An 18060-nucleotide genomic window follows, 5' to 3' on the forward strand; every position below is an offset into this window, starting at 1 on the left:
ATTTTGGGGCTAGATTATCCTGCCATTGGGTGAACATTGGGTAGAGACAGAATGTGCCACTACACATTGTTCTATGCTGCCTACAATCTCTATTTGGGTTTTGTCCTTCACCCATCGTGCACACAGTGCAGTGCGATCCTTGCCTATGTCAGCACTGTACCAGGGGCCGCAAAAAACTGCGTAAATAGAGGAGCAGAATTTTCAATTATAACTGAAAATTCTGGTCTTTTAACATAGGAGAGTAAAATTTCTCTACTAGGAATCCATCACCCCCTACCCCATGGGTGAGGTAGAAGTAGTTACTGAATAAAAGGGGGCAGGCCCGGACTGGCAATCTGTGGGTTCTGGCAAATGCCAGAGGGGCTGCTATAAGGTCCCATAGAAAGTCATCATTTAGTGGGCTGGTGGGGGCTGTTTGGGCATCTATGTGGGCTGATTGGGCCTCTGTGTACTTGAAATGCCAGGGCCTATTTTAATTCTCAGTCCGGACCTGAAAGGGGGAACATCCTTGGGCAGGAAAATGGCAAAGAGCACCTCTGTATCAAATAGGAAGGATCTGGTTAGGTTATACCAATGTTTCTCGAGTTGCGAAACTCACTAGAGAAATGGGGAGACCTATATATATAATATATCCAGCAATAATGTTTGCAGACAACTGTTATCCTGATTATAATTACAGTAATGATTTTTTTTTTTTAAATGGCTGAGGCCTGGATTTGTTGACTTTGATAAAACACATGAGGCCTTTGGGAGGGGGGGGACTTCTGGCCAATTCTGTAGCCTGGGGTGAAAAAATATAAACATATACCTTTGGGTGGTAACACATCTGTAATTGTACCAAAGAAATTTGTGGAAACACAGTAAGCATTTTCTGATGGATTCAGCCTGGCAGTTTCCTCTGAGGGCCTTTGTGTTACACATGGAAATTTACCCTGCCAATTTGTAGGCTGATTGCTGTAAATAAACACAGGATTATAGGCTCCCTAGGGGGGGTTCTGACTTCTGTGTATTATTAAGCATTAATAAAGCCAATGCAGAGAAAAACAGTATTCGAGAGTGATCCTTGAAATGAGTCTGTTTTCACAGGTGAGTTTATGGGTAATGGCAATATATTGGGAATCCTCGCTTCCTATTGTTATGCTCAGTGGGGCTGTTACTACACAAACTGCTGCCTGGGATTTGTTGTGTGATAAAGCCTTGGTGCTTGTCAGCAAGACACAAGGGAAACTAACAAAGCAAAGCAGTCACTTAGCAACCAGACGCAGGCAAGGAACGCCATGCTAGGACTGGTTGCTCCACTCCTTCCTTAGGTCTTTCTTCAGGTGCAGCCTCGTCTCCCAAAATACTGCACTCACCTATTGGGAACAGTAAGAACCAGGACAATCTCTGCCTTTACTTGGCACCTTTGAAATGTATTCCTGCCACGCAGCATACCTTATAAATTGCATCCCCACTGAGGCTACTTCCAGCTTGCTCTAAAAACAGATGCTGCTGCAACTCTGCCACTGGCCCATTGTGCTTACTTCTTCCTGAAGCTCCATCATTTTTGTGAGTGCCTATGGTTAAATTCTTCCAAATCTTGCTTAAACATTGGCTGTTACTCTTAACTTACCCCAGCTTGAACTAACTGCCTACTATGCCTCTTTCACTTCACTCTTTGAGCTCTTCCTGAAGCCTTTCCTAGATAATTTGCCTGTAATGCCTTGTCTACCATGCTCCTACTTGCTGATCCATGCCTTCTCTGCCTTGCTAACTACCTGCTGTTTCTTGCTAAATGTCACCTACTGTTCTTAATAACTCGTCTTGCTGCTCCCCTGCTTCCCCCAGTCTGCCTGGTTTGCCTCCATTTCCTTTTGTGGCTGGCATCCAGTGTTCATCAGTGTTAATGACATATTTTCCTTACAGCTTACTATTTTGCTCTCCTCCTTGATGCCCCTCGTCTGTGACATTTCTAGGAATAACAAATAAGAGTGCCAATGTTCTGCCTCCTTCTGGCCATGCCACAACTATGATGTTGGGACATCGACTCTCAAACAGAGAAAATGAATACAAGATTTCAGAATGGGAGTGCTATGTCTGTAAGTATATACCATCTTCCAGTCACTCTTTGCCATCCTTACCCTGGCTGGTATCAGAACAAAGCAATAATGCCTTAAGTCTGTGGGATTTCTGTTATGGCTGATCTACCATCCTAATATGAGAAGTGGGTAGTTAATACTTGAATAAACTCAGGTTGAGGTGCTTGATTTGGAATATGCATCTATGGCATCAAAGAGCAGACAAACACATGCTTACTGACCTGGCTGTCCAGGTCTTTTGCTGAATGTGCTATTATATAAGCAATTAGAAGGGTATGTCTGACCTCTACATCATAACAGGCTGTGGTTTTGCTTGGTTTGCTACATTTCAAGTTTTTCGGTCACCCTTATGAATAGTAGTAGCATTTTCTGAGCTTTCCTTCACTCATTGTTCCTACCCAGCAACTGTACATATTCATATTGACCAGCTAATCTCCAAAATAAAGATTCTTTCAAATGGTAATGAGCAAATGTTCTCTTATGTTCTTTGGGCTGAATGAGAGTGCAATGTCCTTTGGCTGGGAGATACAGAATGCTTGGGGTATCTGGTTTGTTGCAAATCCATGACATTTTGTTTTAGTAAAATTGTAAGTGCCCCTGATGCCAGGAATGCCCTACTTTATTCACTGCATGGCACTCCAAAATACAATTCTGCTTGCCTTGTATGTCACGTGTTTGGTGTGTGCACCATAGTTGGTACCACTTAAATAGTTTTAGGGGAATTTGGAGAATTATGTTATATTGATTTCATAAGTTGGGCCTGTCAGAATTGTATATTTCTCTATGTCTTTTTAATATGATTCCATAACTATAATAGGATGCTGTTATACTGTATGACTGAGGTCATCACTGATTGCAGTCCCCATCTCAAGGTACAGATTTAAAACATAAAAGTAAGGAGAGCAAATGGCCATTCAGTTCAATTCTCACCCTAACTAGGTTAATGCCACTGCTCCAAGCCCCACAGGAGGGCAGTCTTGCAGTATAGGAGCCACTGCTATAATTGAACTTGCTCACATTATTCCTTGATCTTCCTCTACTTACAGCTAGCCACAATTGATGACCATGCATGCAAACTTGTAGAAAACTCAGTTGTGCCCTGTTTTTTGTCATATGTTTGCTTTGTATTTTCAATTACAAGTAGCCCTCATTCTTCATCCTAATTGCCTGCTGCCTTTTTTTCTTTGAGGTTCCAATTTGCACCGACTTATGAGCCTTGGGCCATACATTGTAAGCTCCCCTTGTTTGGCAAGGTCTCCAAATCTTTCCCCCAATATGCCCACCTAGGGCCAAATGATTGGATTACAATGGTCAGAATAGGGGCTGTCGGGGCTAGGACAGGATCAATGAGCCAATGCAATATTTGATCTGAAGTGAAAAATCAAACCTTCCCATCAACATCTAGCCAACTTTTGGCAAGATATTGTTCAGGTCACAGCTTAAATCTGCCTGTGTATGGCAACTTTACACTGCCCACAGCACACTGGCCAATCAAATAGCACTGACACTGAAAGGGACAGCATCAAAACGCATGCTGTAAGGGCTCTTATAAACAAGGGTTTATGTGTTTAACGAGCAGGTTTGAGCACAAATAAATTAATTCGCTAATAGATTCCATTATATTTTGCCCGGCTGTACTCATGAGTGTTCTGACTTACGTTTTACTCCATTTGCACTTCATTGTGTTTGTTTCGATGCAGTATGCTGCATTTTCTTGCTCCTGATGCGTGTTCAGCTATCAATAAAATAGAGGGTTGCATTTGTAATGAAAAAAAGCACTTGGTTTCATTAAAAAAACATATAAACGTAATATATGAGTTATTTACGCTCGGCGTGCATTTAAAAAAAAATGCAGAAACAAATGCCTCTGAGCCCTACGTTTGGTAACTCAAACCCCTAAAAATCCCTTCGAATTGAATGGAGAGTGGCATAATTTCACTTTAGAAGACTGTGGTGATCTCTAACTTCACTCTTTGATAAATATACCCCATTGAGTCTGGGCTGCTATGTTACAGAAGGGCGCTCTCAGCAATAATAGCATACTGCTTTGAGTACACAGTCTCAGCTAGTTGGGGAACACCATTGTATGATTGCTGTGTTTCTTGAGTTCATATTCCTATTATCTCTATATAATATTATTAATAATAAAGCATAATAATATTTTGATATACAGTAGCCAGGAAATGATGATACTATTACACAGCAGTTTTACAGATTGTGAGCATTTCTCTGAGCAGCCTTGCTGTAGCAGTGTAGTCAGCAAATTGTTCACATGCTGTAGCAATCCAGCCAGGAGAGTTCCCCTTTTATAATAGTGAGGGGCAGGCCCTGTGTCATCCACTGCAGGCTGCAGAGATTCCTATGGAGCAGACTACTAGAGAAGAGAGGCAAGTCATGTCTGAGGTATGCTTAATTACTGGGATTGTTAGCAGCCTTCACAGCCATTTGATTTAATGCTTGTATAAGATATAGTCATTCACATGGCAAGGGTTGGGGTAGAACTAGCAGCTCAATGCTCCTCCACCCACACAGCAGATGGAACATTCCTGTCTGGAGAAGTAAAGCTGTGTGAGCAGTGCAGGGACATCAGAAAGCAGCAGGAAGGCTGGTGAATGGTAGGGGGAGTGGGAAATATGTGGGGTGGGAATGGGGCAGGTTAGATGTTAAAGTTAATGAATAGGTGGGAGAAAAAAGTAAAGAAACGTTGGTTGGGATACAGGGGTAAAGGAGCGAGTATATGTAGGAGTTAACTGAAAAAAAAAGATAAGGGTCAGAAGACAAAAGGTAAAAGATGAAGATAGGATGGGAAAGAGTTTCACAAGCTGGGAAAATACAGGGTTAACGGATGGGCAGGGTGCTAGCAGGGGTGAGAGCGGTTTACCAGTAGTGCCAGTACTGTAAGGGGTGGTGGCAGACTCCCACCATGGCACATAAAGAGAAATGTGACTCTGTACCTAGTTCCTCAATTGTAGAGGTGAGCTGGTATCTTATTGCACTAGGGTTTATATGAATGCCAATATATATCAGCCTCTTTGTTTTGATGTGCCCATCCCTCTTTCTCTGTGCCCTGAATTTGTAATATGCATGTCTCTGGTCATGACGGCAGTTATTTGGATCTGTTTGTACCTGCTATTTATGTCTATGCCTGCTTGCCACAGCCTTCATCTTGTATGTCCCTGATTTGGACATTTGTCCCTGTTTTACCTAGTGCCCTAACATCATGTGCCTGTTTACTCCACTTACTGTATAGGGTGTCACCCATCTCAGTGTGATAGTTTCAACTTGTTCACTGCTATAGTGTGAATATTGCAGTGGCCCAATTTGGACTTAACTATCTTTTGTGTATATTTGGATTAATGGCTCAGATGGAGGTACAGGTACTGTTATTCAAAATGCTAAGGATCTGGGCTTTTCCACATAAAGGATCTTTACGTAATTCGGATCTTCAAACCTTAAAGCGATACGGTCGTGGGAAAACATGTTTTTTTCAAAACACATCAGTTAATAGTGCTGCTCCAGCAGAATTCTGCACTGAAATCCATTTTTCAAAAGAGCAAACAGATTTTGTTAAAATTTGTTCAAATTTTGAAATCTGACATGGGGCTAGACATATTGTCAATTTCCCAGCTGCCTCCAGTCATGTGACTTGTGCTCTGATAAACTTCAATCACTCTTTACTGCTGTACTGCAAGTTGGAGTGAGATCACCCCTCCCCCAGCAGCCAAACAAAAGAACAATGGGAAGGTAACGAGATAGCAGCTCCCTGGAAGATCTAAGAACAACACTTAATAGTAAAAGCCAAGTCCCACTGAGACACATTCAGTTACATTAAAGGGATCCTGTCATCAGAAAACATGGTTTTTTTCAAAACACATCAGTTAATAGTGCTACTCCAGCAGACTTCTGCACTGAAATCCATTTCTCAAAAGAGCAAACAGATTTTTTTATATTCAATTTAGAAATCTGGCATGGGGCTAGACATTTTGTCAATTTCCCAGCTGCCCCCGGTCATGTGACTTGTGCCTACACTTTAGGAGAGAAAAGCTTTCTGGCAGGCTGCTGTTTTTCCTTCTCAATGTAACTGAATGTGTCTCAGTGGGACATGGCTTTTTACTATTGAGAGTTGTTCTCAGATCTACCAGGCAGCTGTTATCTTGTGTTAGGGAGCTGCTATCTGGTTACCTTCCCATTGTTCTTTTATTTGGCTGCTGGGGGGGGGGGGGAAGGGAGGGGTTGATATCACTCCAACTTGCAAAGAGTGATTGAAGTTTATCAGAGCACAAGTCACATGACTTGGGGCAGCTGGGAAATTGACAATATGTCTAGCCCCATGTCAGATTTCAAAATTGAATATAAAAAAATCTGTTTGCTCTTTTGAGAAATGGATTTCAGTGCAGAATTCTACTGGAGCAGCACTATCAACTGATGTGTTTTGGAAAAAAACATGTTTTTCCATGACAGTATCCCTTTAAGTTTACTAGAAAATAATATAAACATTAAATAAGCCCAATAAGCTGGTTTTGCTTCCAATAAGGATTAATTATACTTAGTTGGGATCAAGTACAAGGTACTCTTTTATTATTACAGAGAAAAATTAAATAGTTTTTTAAAAATTTGGATAAAATGGAGTCTATGGGAAACAGCCATTGCGTAATTCGGAGCTTTCCAGATAACGGATCCCCTACCTGTACCAGATTTCAAGTCATAGACTTAAATTTGACTCTAGGTGCTTTTAACCCTTTCTAATGTATTATCACATGGTGTGTCTGCAAAGTCCAAGTGCCCAAAAACAGCTGTCCTTTGCTTTATATTTATTAGGGGGAGTCCAGACGCAGCAACAGGCACCGGCGACTGTTCTGGAACCTCCGCCAGCGCTGGAAGCTTCTCGGGCTCTTTGAGATTGATAAGGAACATGAGTTCTACCCTCTGACCTGTGACCTGAAACAGGGACTAAAGCAAGCCATCCAGGAAAGCATCTATAGTGATACCACGGTTAGTCATCATAGTGTCTCTACAGATCAGACTTGTACTGCTATTCTATCCAAAATCACTCCTATAACTAGCGTTTCCACCTCTTTTATGTAAACACCAATGCTTAACCATACTGTAACTTAATTTGCTATACTATATTTTAACATATTAGCAAGGGTTATAGCATTGTGAGAGCTGTAGTTCAGCAAATTCAGCACTCTCTAATGTAGAATTGCTAAGTGAAAAGCTCTCACTAGCTCCCTAGGGTCAGCAGACTAATATATGCAACAAAAAAAAAATCATCCAACCTGTTCAGTATTAATCCGTCTTATTGGTCTTTTAGTAATATTCTGAGATAATTTGCAATTGGTCTACATTTTTCATTTGTGTTTTTTTAATGTTTTAATTAATTTTAATTAAATTTTTTAAGAGTGGCTTGGTCAAGCATAATATCCAAGGCTATTGTGATACTAAAATCTATAGTTAGTGTATGATTATATATAGTTTATGTGAGTGTATGGGGGGCCAGTGTGTATGTATGTATGGATGTTGGGTTTCATTTGGAGGGGTTGAACTTGATGAACGTTGGTCAACCCGATCTAACTATGTAATCAGGGAAAAACAGAAATGTAAAGCAATTTCTGTAAGTTAGATATTAGCAGGATGACTGCAGAAGTTCTGGTAAGTAAGATTCTTATTGGTAAATCCTACGCATCAGTACATTGGTAATTATGTTTTCATCTCTTTCTAGCCTCTCTCACAGACGTATTAATGATCATCTGGGTTAAGCTGTATTTGCCCCCATATCCTGCACTCGTCTCATGCTTTTCTTTTTGCCTCTTTTATCAGATTGCACTTGCAGATGAGGATTACAGTGCAAAGATCACGCAGGGTCATGAGGTAAAAGCTTTTATGAATTTGAGTGCTTTCTGTCCTACCATTTCTTTCTGGTATACTAAATAGCGTCTGACTGGCTTATCGGGATACCAGGCTATATCCTATATACATCAAATGGACGGTTAACATTCTCTGCACTCATGGTTCTGACTCCTGAAACACTGTTGCCTATAGGGCACCTGACTACTGTTACATTGGTTTAAAAGTCAAATGTTATCAATATTTCTTCTCCCCAATGTTTTTCACAAGGGCTTTCTGATGAGGAGCTACGCAGGCCCGGTGTTCTCTTATTTTCGCCAGTCTCTTGGGGTGTCTGAGGAAAGTTTCACGAGATCTCTCTCTTGCAATGATTTCTACCTACAGTTCATTAGCAACTCCAAAAGCAAAGCTGATTTCTTCTTAACGTGAGTCTATAACAGTTCTTGTGACTTTTGTCTTTCTTAAGATTTGTATAGTGCTCCTCTTTGTGTTGCTTACATCTGTCAAATACCATTGGCTTCACAGAGCTCTTTTATAACATCATAATTGTCCCACAAACATTGTATGTCAGGTATTCAGCTCACTATATGTCATTGAATAAAGTTTGCATTTGAATCCTTTTCCTTCATTTGAGACCCAGCTCTCGCTCATATTGGTCCTGTCCCATTCTCAGGAATGACAAGCGCTTCTTTCTAAAGACTCAGACAAAGAGGGAGGCCCACTTCATGTTGCAGATCCTACGCCGATACATAGAGCACTTTCAGTTATACCCTCACTCTCTGCTCGTCAAAATCTTGGGTAAGGAAGTATTTCCTAGTGGTTCTTGTTACAAGGCAACCCTTTTGAAATAAAAAAAAATAACAAAAGTGTTATAAAAGTGATACCTTTATTGGCTAACTAATATAATCATAGCAAGCTTTCAGAACATTTTAGTTCCTTTTTCAAAGCGAATTTTTTACTGGCTAACACGGTACAGCAACTTTACCTGCAATTACTAGTGGTTCTTGCACTTTACTAGGATACCTCTTTGTGGTCTGATGGCTCTATCTACTGTTTTTTTTTAGGTGTTTACAGCATCACTTATGCTCAGAACAAAAAGGTAAGTGATGCTTTAATAACCCATTTACAGTGTAAAATCTTTTGCCTCTATTGACAGTGAGCTCCTATTGGCTTGAGTATCAGGCCAAAACAATAGATATTGAACATGTATTAAGTTTCAACTTGGCCAGTTGGAAAATCCCTTTGACTGACGCCAGCATCAGGATGTGATTTGAATACGCTTTTATCAGTATTCCTTCTATGCCTCCAATTATATAAGTTTCTTTGCCTTTTGTCTAGAAGTACTTTATCATCATGCAGAGCGTTTTCTTCCCAGATGAGAGGATCACAAGCCGGTGAGATGCTTTCTCCTGTAGTATAGTTAGAAAGGTGGTGGAGACCGGATGTAACCTTTGCTTTGTACTGCAGGTACGATATCAAGGGCTGCAAAGTGAGTCGCTGGACTGAACCGGAACCAGAGGGAAGCCGGGTGTTGCAGGTCTTTAAGGACTGTAACTTTGAAGGAAATGTTATCTGCCTTGGTAAGTATTTTCTACTGGCCAGTTGCTGTGTGTTCCTCTGCAGGTACTCAGACCTGACTTAGGTTAGACAGGGTGCAACAGTGGGTTGTTGATAACATTACTCATGGACACTTGCCTCTTTAGATCAGCAACGGGCCTGGTTGTTACGACAGATGGAGCTGGACGCACGTTTTTTGCAACAGCTCAATGTGATAGATTACAGCCTACTTGTTGGCTCTCAGCCATTACACGCTGATGAAAAGAACCAGAGCTGGTCCCTCGCCAACCTCATAGTCAGAACAAAAAGGTAAGAGGGTACATTTTGACAAATCATTTTAGTGCTCCAACTTTGACTTTGTGAAGATTAGGGAAATGGTAAAGATTAGTCAATCTTGTAACATGAGCGGCCTCTGTGCTGCCTGTGCTCTCATGCATAAAAAAGGGAAGACTCATCAAACATTTTGATCCCTCCATTAGTCACATATTACTATATATACAGAAGAACTTATTTACTTCAGACTGTAAGGAATGTATTGCTTTTTAAAAGCAGATCATATACAGCACATTGTTTTTTAAGCCTTCCATCCTGAATAGCAAATGAGGTGACATAGGGGGCTGAAATACTTTTCTTGAAATTCCAGTAATGCCTAAGAAGTGTATTTGTCCCATCTTCTGTGCGACCTATGAAGCCCAGGGAACATGACTGTCCGCATTGCAGTGGCAGGATATGGCATCATATTTAATGGCCTTATTATCTTTAATGATGAGCTACTAATATGTTTTTAATGAAGCGATCAATAAAGAACTTCAGACAGCTAAGACCTTATATTGCTTGTGCCTTGGTCTAAGAGAAGGAAACAGCCATACGAGTGGGCAGAAAACAGCAATTTTAAAGGCTGCTTGAAAAAGGAAGTGCAGTCAGTTGAAAGTTTTATAACTCAATATGATCATCTGAAGAATTTAAGAGCCCCATACAAAAAGGATGGGGCACGAAGCAGCACCCAGAAAGTCACCATTAAAAGGGTTGTTCACCTTTGACTTAACTTTTAGTAGAGAGTAATATTCTGAGACAATTTGCTATCGGTTTTCATTTTTTATCATACGTGGTTTTTCAGTTATTAAGCTTTTTATCCAGCAGCTCTTTGGTTTGCAATTTTAGCAAACTGGTTGCTAGGGTCCAAATGACCCTAGCAACCATGCATTAATTTGAATAAGAGTCTGGAATATGAATAGGAGAGGCCTGATTAGAAAGATGAAAAATAAAAAGTAGCAATAACAATACATTTGTAGCCTTATAGAACATTTGTTTTTAGATGACATCAGTGACCCCCTTTTAAAAGCTACAAAAAGAAGAACGCAATAATAATGAAATAAATAATGAAAACCAAAAAAGTTGCTTAGAATTGGCCATTCTATAACATACTTAAAGTTATCTTAAAGGTAATATAGTCAAATCCAAGAGTCCTCTGCACTCAACCCATTATCAATATATTTAAGACAGCGACATTTTGTGCATACTGCTACTAAAAAATGCCTTACCCTTTAAACAAAACAGGGATTGTTTGTCCATATATTGCAATATATTTAAGCTGGCCAACTACGTCAAAGTCATCCCATATCTGGCCAGTCCTATGCTCAATTTTATCTGATTCATTAAATTGGCCAGCTTAAATATATTGCAATATATGGACAAACAATCCCTGTTTTGTTTAAAGGGTAAGGCATTTTTTAGTAGCAGTATGCACAAAATGTCGCTGTCTTAAATATATTGATAATGGGTTGAGTGCAGAGGACTCTTGGATTTGACTATATGTATTTTGTGGTCACAGCCTCATTGCACCCCCGCCTAATGGTTTTTAAAAAATAGTGGTGAGCACAACTTTCCCTTGTTTGTTATCTTAAAGGTAAACCATCCCTTTAACATTTTGTACTGCCTGGTTTTGCTTAATTGTTTCTACTGGGGGCATTTAAATATACCACAAATAATTACTTTCCTTCCAATTTGCTTTCTATTTTTACCACATATGTTTATGTTTTAAAAATGAATTTGAGTGATTTGTTTTCCCACAGGTCTGTGAATGGAGCAGCCAGCCCTACTGCTTCCAACACAGCATCAGTTCCTGGCACAGTAGATGGGGAAGAGGACTCCAGTGAAAGGGATGAAGGTGGTGCAGGACTAATGGGCTCCCAAGAAATGAAACCTGCAGAACAAATCCCCATGAAAAAACTCAAGGCACAGCTCAGCATGGTCTCTGATACCTCTGATATTATTACACAAAACAGGCGCCTGCTGCCCAACTACAAGAATGCGCTGCATGTCGTGGATGGGCCAGAGCAGAGGTATTTCATTGGTATCATCGACATTTTCACAGTGTATGGCCTAAGGAAAAGGCTGGAGCATTTGTGGAAAAGTGTAAGATATCGTGGTCAGGAATTCTCCACCGTCAGCCCCTTGTACTACTCCCATAGGCTCTGCCACTGGGTGGAAAGTCATACTGTATGAGCCTCTTTAATAAAATCAAGCAATCAAGAGAGCTTCTTTGCCTATGTGGACACCACCATTGTTTTCATGTAAAGCATTCAGAAAATGAATATGCACGAAACATTACTGACATTGCCTTGAAAGCAATTGAATGTTAATTTAATAAAGGATACTACAGCAAGGGCTAAGAATAGGGGTACCCAACCTGTGACCTGCAAATCACAGCCTTAGTTAGATGCACGCACAGCTTGCCCATCCCTGGCTGTGAAAACACAATCACTATGGGAAAATGTTGGATCTGATGTGGGAGTACCGTCAGCCAACCAAACAACCGTGGGAGCCCTAAACAACATGGACATAGTAACCTTGCCTTGGGCCTGATCTGATATTGGATGGCAAACAGAAAATTTAATGCAGCTGTTTTTTTTTTGTTTTTTTTTTACCTGTAGTTGGTTTTATGTGCCCCATTTTCCTCTATGGTGCTAGGTTACATTGAATATCCTTTCAGTTAATTTCTGCTTGAATAACTGCTGCGGAATGTACTTAGAAACACCCTGCTGATTAATGCACGTTATTTCTATTTATTATTACTATTATTTAACTGGAATATGCAGTCAGAAATATGCAACTGCCTATGCACAGTTGGTAACTTACAGTTTAAAGGGAAAGTTCATCAGTTATTCATATTTTAGCATCTAACAGTGTATGCATTGGTTTGCATTTTTGTAGTTTCTCTGTTCTGCCACTGCACCCTAATATTTTGCTGCTGAATTGTCCATTATACATCATAGTATACTATACTATGTATATGTTCCATTATCTTAACTGGCACATGTAAAATCTATAAACAAATGAAGAGGTTGTTCTTACTGATTCTATGGATGTCACCATTGTCTATAAAGGTGATTTTGACATGCAGCTTGTAACCAGAAAGGTAACAGTGGGGTATTACACAAGGTTGAAAGTGCATGCTAAATCTTTGACAGCCCCATACAGGCCTGGTAAAACTAACATTTATTTTATTTATAAATGTCCAGCATTGAACTGGCCCACCACTGGATACCAGGAAAACTACTGATGGGTTTAGGTGTCAAAGAGCCCTACTGCTGAACTAGCTATTTGATATTGTATGGAGAACTTGCAGGAAGCATAGACAACAGTTGGATGGGACTAGAATAAATAAATAAATAAAAAGAGGACTAAATATAATCTGGGCTAAGTGTGCTGCTAGTATGAGGTTCTCTGGGGACTCCTGGCACCCTGTAATTATCTATTTTGGCCCTCTTGAGTTAATCCTCATACCAGTGCCTATTTTGGGATAAAAACTAAGGGTAACATTATTCTTTCAGCACCTTCAGGCCTTTACAGTACAAGTTGTATGCAGGTCAATGAAAAATTGAGTCTACTAAACAGTTATGGGTCAAAAGGCATTTTTGAAAGATTATCTTTATTGATTTTATAAACATAACACAAAATAAGAGAGCGAGGAAAGAGAGAGAGAGAGAGAGATAGATAGATAGAAGGGTGAGCATTCCCTTTATGTTATAGAGTGTATCATGCGGTAAAGAACCAGGTTAGCAGCACTAAGTTAAATGCCAGCAGTGGTAAAAAGGCATTTTAGTGCAGTGGTGTAGACTGGTATTTTAGGTTTGATAGTAGCTGATTTCCAGAACCAGAAGAGAGAATCAGAGTTTGAGAGACATTTGTCTTCATCACACTTTAATTTTAAAGAGAACTACTCTTTTTCATGCGCCAGTGAAGTTCTTGCATTGCTATCCATCTTGATATATTTGATGCTTAATACCAGATATCTAACAAAAATGTATTTACATTGCTGACATGATCAATATTTAAATAAAATGTCCTTTTGAGTACTGATGCTCACAGTGAGCTGATTTGATGGCATGTGTGCCTGTTTTTTTTCTAACTTAACAAGTTGGCGGACATCAGCGAAACGCGTGTCAGGCGCAGAGCTCTTAATCTAAACTTTTTCTGCTACATGGGGAGGCGGGTGATTAGAAAAGAACGGAGGTGTGATGGTTTGAGCTTGGCTGGATGCAAATAGGAAGCATCAATCCGGAAGATGTGAACCTAATTTACTTATACATTGAACAACCACCGGTTACTTATGCATACAAGCAGTCTCCGAGTGCCATCGGAGTAGCAACAGGGATTAGGCCACAATTCACTTAGGTGCCTCTGAGAGTAGTAGTCACACAATTCCTTTGGCACATCGGTCAGACCCGCTTGATTTCATTTTTAATGGTGGTATAACATACCTATGGTTACTGGCTCCAGTGTTAACTATTTAAACTAAGATCACACCACTGCATATAACCTGGGTATAAAAGTTTGCGTTCAAGAGGGTTGTTTGGTTGTTTGTTAGGATCTGGGTGGGATTCATTTACCTATTTATTGCTACTAAGCAAGATCCCTTATTACTAGGACCAGATCAACACATCATTCATTTGGAATTGTTTTTAACCCATGAACTAGGTGCTCTGTTTTTTTAATTGATTAGTTAAATGTTATTTTTTAGTTGTTTCATAGCACATGGCTGCTGCTGCTGAATATGAATTTTCTAGGGAAATGAAATTCTAAGTATTCATAATTACAACAACGAGACACACACATGTTGGATTTAAATGCATTTATTGCTGTTGATATACATTGAACTGTTTGTTGATCACAGATTGATTTTGTATGTATGAAATACATCTAGTTAACTTTCTTTCTTTCTATTGTCATGGTATATGGATGGTGCAACGCATTATAACTCTTCTGGTCGTTCTCTTTCAGGTTACAAGTTCTTGATGACACTGCATTTGTTTTATGAATTACACAGCAATGAACTGAATACACAATGGTCACCCAGCAGCTCTGTACACACCACAGTACATTGACCCTCTGGCTGCCCTTTACTGTGTTGAGTTGGCTCCCCAAGCATCTTGTGGGGGAGTCTCATTTTTGGGAGGGGGGATTACATAGTTCCTATCATTGACTCCTTAACCTTCCAGCTCACAGGTAGGGTTGCCACCTGGCCGGTATTTTACCGGCCTAGCCGGTAAAAATGATGGTTAATCCCAATATTATTAATATGGAAAAAAGATAAATATAAAGGAAGGCCGGTATTTTTTTCCTGAATATGGCAACCCTACTGACAGGGAATGGAGGGACTGGCGGAAGTGGCAAATGTCAGGGGGTCTGGCAGGTAACCTGTATCTCTTGGTGTGGCTCTGGACTCTACTACCCCCACAGCCGACATTGCTACCCCTGCATTACTGTCCATGTCTCACTGCTAGGGTTGCCACCTATTTTAAAAAAATTTATCGCCCAGTGATGGGGGGCGGTAACGCCGTGACGAAAAAAGGGGAGGGTCACGGGTAAATGGGTGGGTGTGACGTAAAAGGGGCGTGGCCACGTACAGCGTGATACAAAGGGGGCGGGTCCCCATCGCAAGAGGGGCAGAAGACGGAGGGGTAAGTTTCTGCCGGAGGGCCAAGGGCTTTTGTTATAGGTATTACAAATTACCGGCAGCTACATTGCCGGTAAATTTGTAATACCGGCCCTGGCAGGTATTTTACCGGCTAGGCCGGTAAAATACCGGCCGGGTGGCAACCCTACTCACTGCCCTGTATATACCACACTGAACTCACAGTAAATAAGCCCTGTGCATGTTACTCCAGGTCCTCAGTATGCATCACACAGAAAAGCACAGTCCCCATTGTAGTTCCCCTGCAGTCCTCACCGAATAGGAGGACTGCCCTACAGAGCATTAATTGGGGCATTAGGTTTTCAGCTAAAAACACAGAACAGAAATGGTTGTCCTTTAAAATGATATTAAATCATTACTGTTCTCAATTTATTCCCTTAAGGACTAAACGTAGAAGCTCTAAGAATCATCCTGTGTGGCTTAATACAGAAGTAAAGAAGTTAATGGGAAAGAAGAGAAAGGCATTTAAAAACTACAAATCTGTAGGGACAGAAGCTGCATTTAATGAATATAAACACTGTAATAAATGTTGTAAATCAGCAATCCGGAAGGCTAAGAAAATAAATGAAGAGTTAATTGCGGTGGAGGTGAAAACTAACCCTAAAAAGTTTTTTAAATATATTAATAGTAAAAAGATGCAGGTTGAGAGTGTTGCTCCATTAAATAATGGTACCAGTATGGTTGTAACAGATACAGATAAGGCAAATGTGTTAAATCAGTTCTTTTCTTCAGTGTATACAATAGAGGAGTCTGGGTTCACAGGCTCACTTAATAACTGCATGAATGGTTCAGCTCAATCTAGTCAGTGGCTGACTCAGGATATGATTCAAAAAGCTTTAATACAAATTAATGTAAACAAGGCTCCAGGGCCTGATGGCATACACCCCGGGTTCTAAGAGAGCTTAGTTCAGTTTTAGACCAGCCCTTATTTCTGATTTTCTCAGATTCACTGTCATCTGGTATGGTGCCTATGGATTGGAGAAAAGCTGATGTTATTCCAATATTTAAAAAGGGATTACGATCTCAGCCTGGCAATTATAGGCCAGTAAGTTTGACATCTGTGGTGGGCAAATTATTTGAAGGCTTGTTAAGGGATCACATTCAAAATTTTGTCCTAATGAATGGCATTATGAGCAACAATCAGCATGGCTTTATGAAGGATAGGTCATGTCAGACGAATTTGATTGCATTTTATGATGTGGTAAGTAAGATTCTGGATAGTGGGGGGGCAGTAGATGTGATCTATTTGGATTTTGCCAAAGCGTTTGATACTGTGCCCCACAAACGACTGCTTTCTAAACTAAGGTCTGTTGGGCTTAATGAAGTCGTTTGCATGTGGATAGGAAACTGGCTACAGGATCGGGTACAGAGGGTGGTTGTTAATGGGACATTCTCTACTTGGAGTAAGGTTCTTAGTGGGGTCCCCCAGGGCTCAGTATTGGGTCCACTTTTATTTAACTTGTTCATTAATGACTTAGGGGAGGGTATTGTAAGTAATGTATCAGTGTTTGCAGATGACACAAAATTATCCAGCCCAATTAATTCCATCCAGGATGTGGCATCCTTGCAACACGATCTTGACAAACTGGCAATCTGGGCAGCTAAGTGGCAAATGAGATTCAATGTTGATAAATGTAAAGTCATGCACCTGGGATGTAAAAATATCCAAGCCACTTATACCCTTAATGGGACTGCACTAGGCAAATCCATTATGGAAAAGGACCTTGGAGTCCTTGTAGATGATAAACTTGGCTGTAGCAAGCAATGCCAGTCGGCAGCATCAAGGGCAAATAAGATCTTGAGCTGTATTAAAAGGGGCATAGAGTCAAGGGAGGAGGGGGTCATTCTTCCACTGTATAGAGCACTTGTAAGGCCCCATCTAGAATATGTCGTACAGTTTTGGTCTCCATCACTCAAACAGGACATTATTGTATTAGAGAGGGTACAGAGAAGGGCAACTAAGCTGGTAAAAGGTATTGAAAATCTTAGCTATGAGGAAAGACTGGCCAAATTGGGGATGTTCACGCTGGAGAAGAGGCGCTTAAGGGGTGATATGATGACTATGTATAAATATATAAGGGGATCATATAATAATCTCTCTAATGCTTTATTTACCAGTAGGTCCTTCCAGCTGACACGAGGTCACCCATTCCGATTAGAAGAAAAGAGGTTCCGCCTAAATATTCGGAAGGGGTTTTTTTTACAGTGAGAGCTGTGAAGATGTGGAATTCTCTCCCTGAATCAGTTGTACAGGCTGATACATTAGATAGCTTTAAGAAGGGGTTGGATGGCTTTTTAGCAAGTAAGGGAATACAGGGTTATGTTAAATAGCTCATAGTCCAAGTTGATCCAGGGACTAGTCCGATTGCCATTTTGGAGTCAGGAAGGAATTTTTCCCCCTCTAAGGCAAATTGGAGAGGCTTCAGATGGGTTTTTTGCCTTCCTCTGGATCAACTGGCAGATAGGTAGTTAATAAAAAAAAAAAAAAAAGGTTGAACTCGATGGACATGTGTCTTTTTTCAACCTTACTTACTTACTATGACAGAAGGACAATATGCAGGATGACTGCCAATGTGCAATTTATAGCTATCCACACAGTGT

General features: G+C 40.4%; 1 protein-coding gene across 3 annotated transcripts; it reads left to right on the top strand.

Moving 5' to 3' along the window:
* Positions 1-1250: 1250 nt before the first annotated feature.
* On the top strand, positions 1251-12014 carry pip5kl1.S (phosphatidylinositol-4-phosphate 5-kinase-like 1 S homeolog). 3 transcript variants are annotated; one of them, XM_018232750.2, is made up of 11 exons: positions 1251-1548; positions 1906-2078; positions 6897-7070; positions 7899-7949; positions 8196-8350; positions 8599-8723; positions 8990-9024; positions 9264-9319; positions 9393-9505; positions 9629-9791; positions 11555-12014. In XM_018232750.2, exons 2-11 carry the CDS (start codon positions 2043-2045, stop codon positions 11985-11987), a joined length of 1341 nt encoding a protein of 446 aa, XP_018088239.1. In that variant the 5' UTR covers positions 1251-1548; positions 1906-2042; the 3' UTR covers positions 11988-12014. The 3 variants fall into 3 exon arrangements, with proteins under 3 accessions (XP_018088239.1, XP_018088241.1, XP_018088238.1); XM_018232752.2 differs by lacking the exons at positions 1251-1548; positions 1906-2078 and adding an exon at positions 4565-4693; XM_018232749.2 differs by lacking the exons at positions 1251-1548; positions 1906-2078 and adding an exon at positions 4721-5052.
* The last annotated feature ends 6046 nt before the right edge of the window (positions 12015-18060 follow it).

This window comes from Xenopus laevis, chromosome 8S, assembly GCF_017654675.1.
Source record: "Xenopus laevis strain J_2021 chromosome 8S, Xenopus_laevis_v10.1, whole genome shotgun sequence".
Classification (NCBI taxonomy): Eukaryota; Metazoa; Chordata; class Amphibia; order Anura; family Pipidae; genus Xenopus; species Xenopus laevis.

What these genes read in the sequence shown, in the direction of transcription:
- pip5kl1.S (XM_018232749.2), top strand. Translation starts at nt 5,002, where the DNA reads ATGGCACATAAAGAGAAATGTGACTCTGTACCTAGTTCCTCAATTGTA. An exon ending in CTAGTTCCTCAATTGTAGAG is followed by an intron (nt 5,053 to 6,896) that starts GTGAGCTGGTAT and finishes TATATTTATTAG; the next exon opens with GGGGAGTCCAGACGCAGCAA. An exon ending in AAAGCTGATTTCTTCTTAAC is followed by an intron (nt 8,351 to 8,598) that starts GTGAGTCTATAA and finishes TCCCATTCTCAG; the next exon opens with GAATGACAAGCGCTTCTTTC.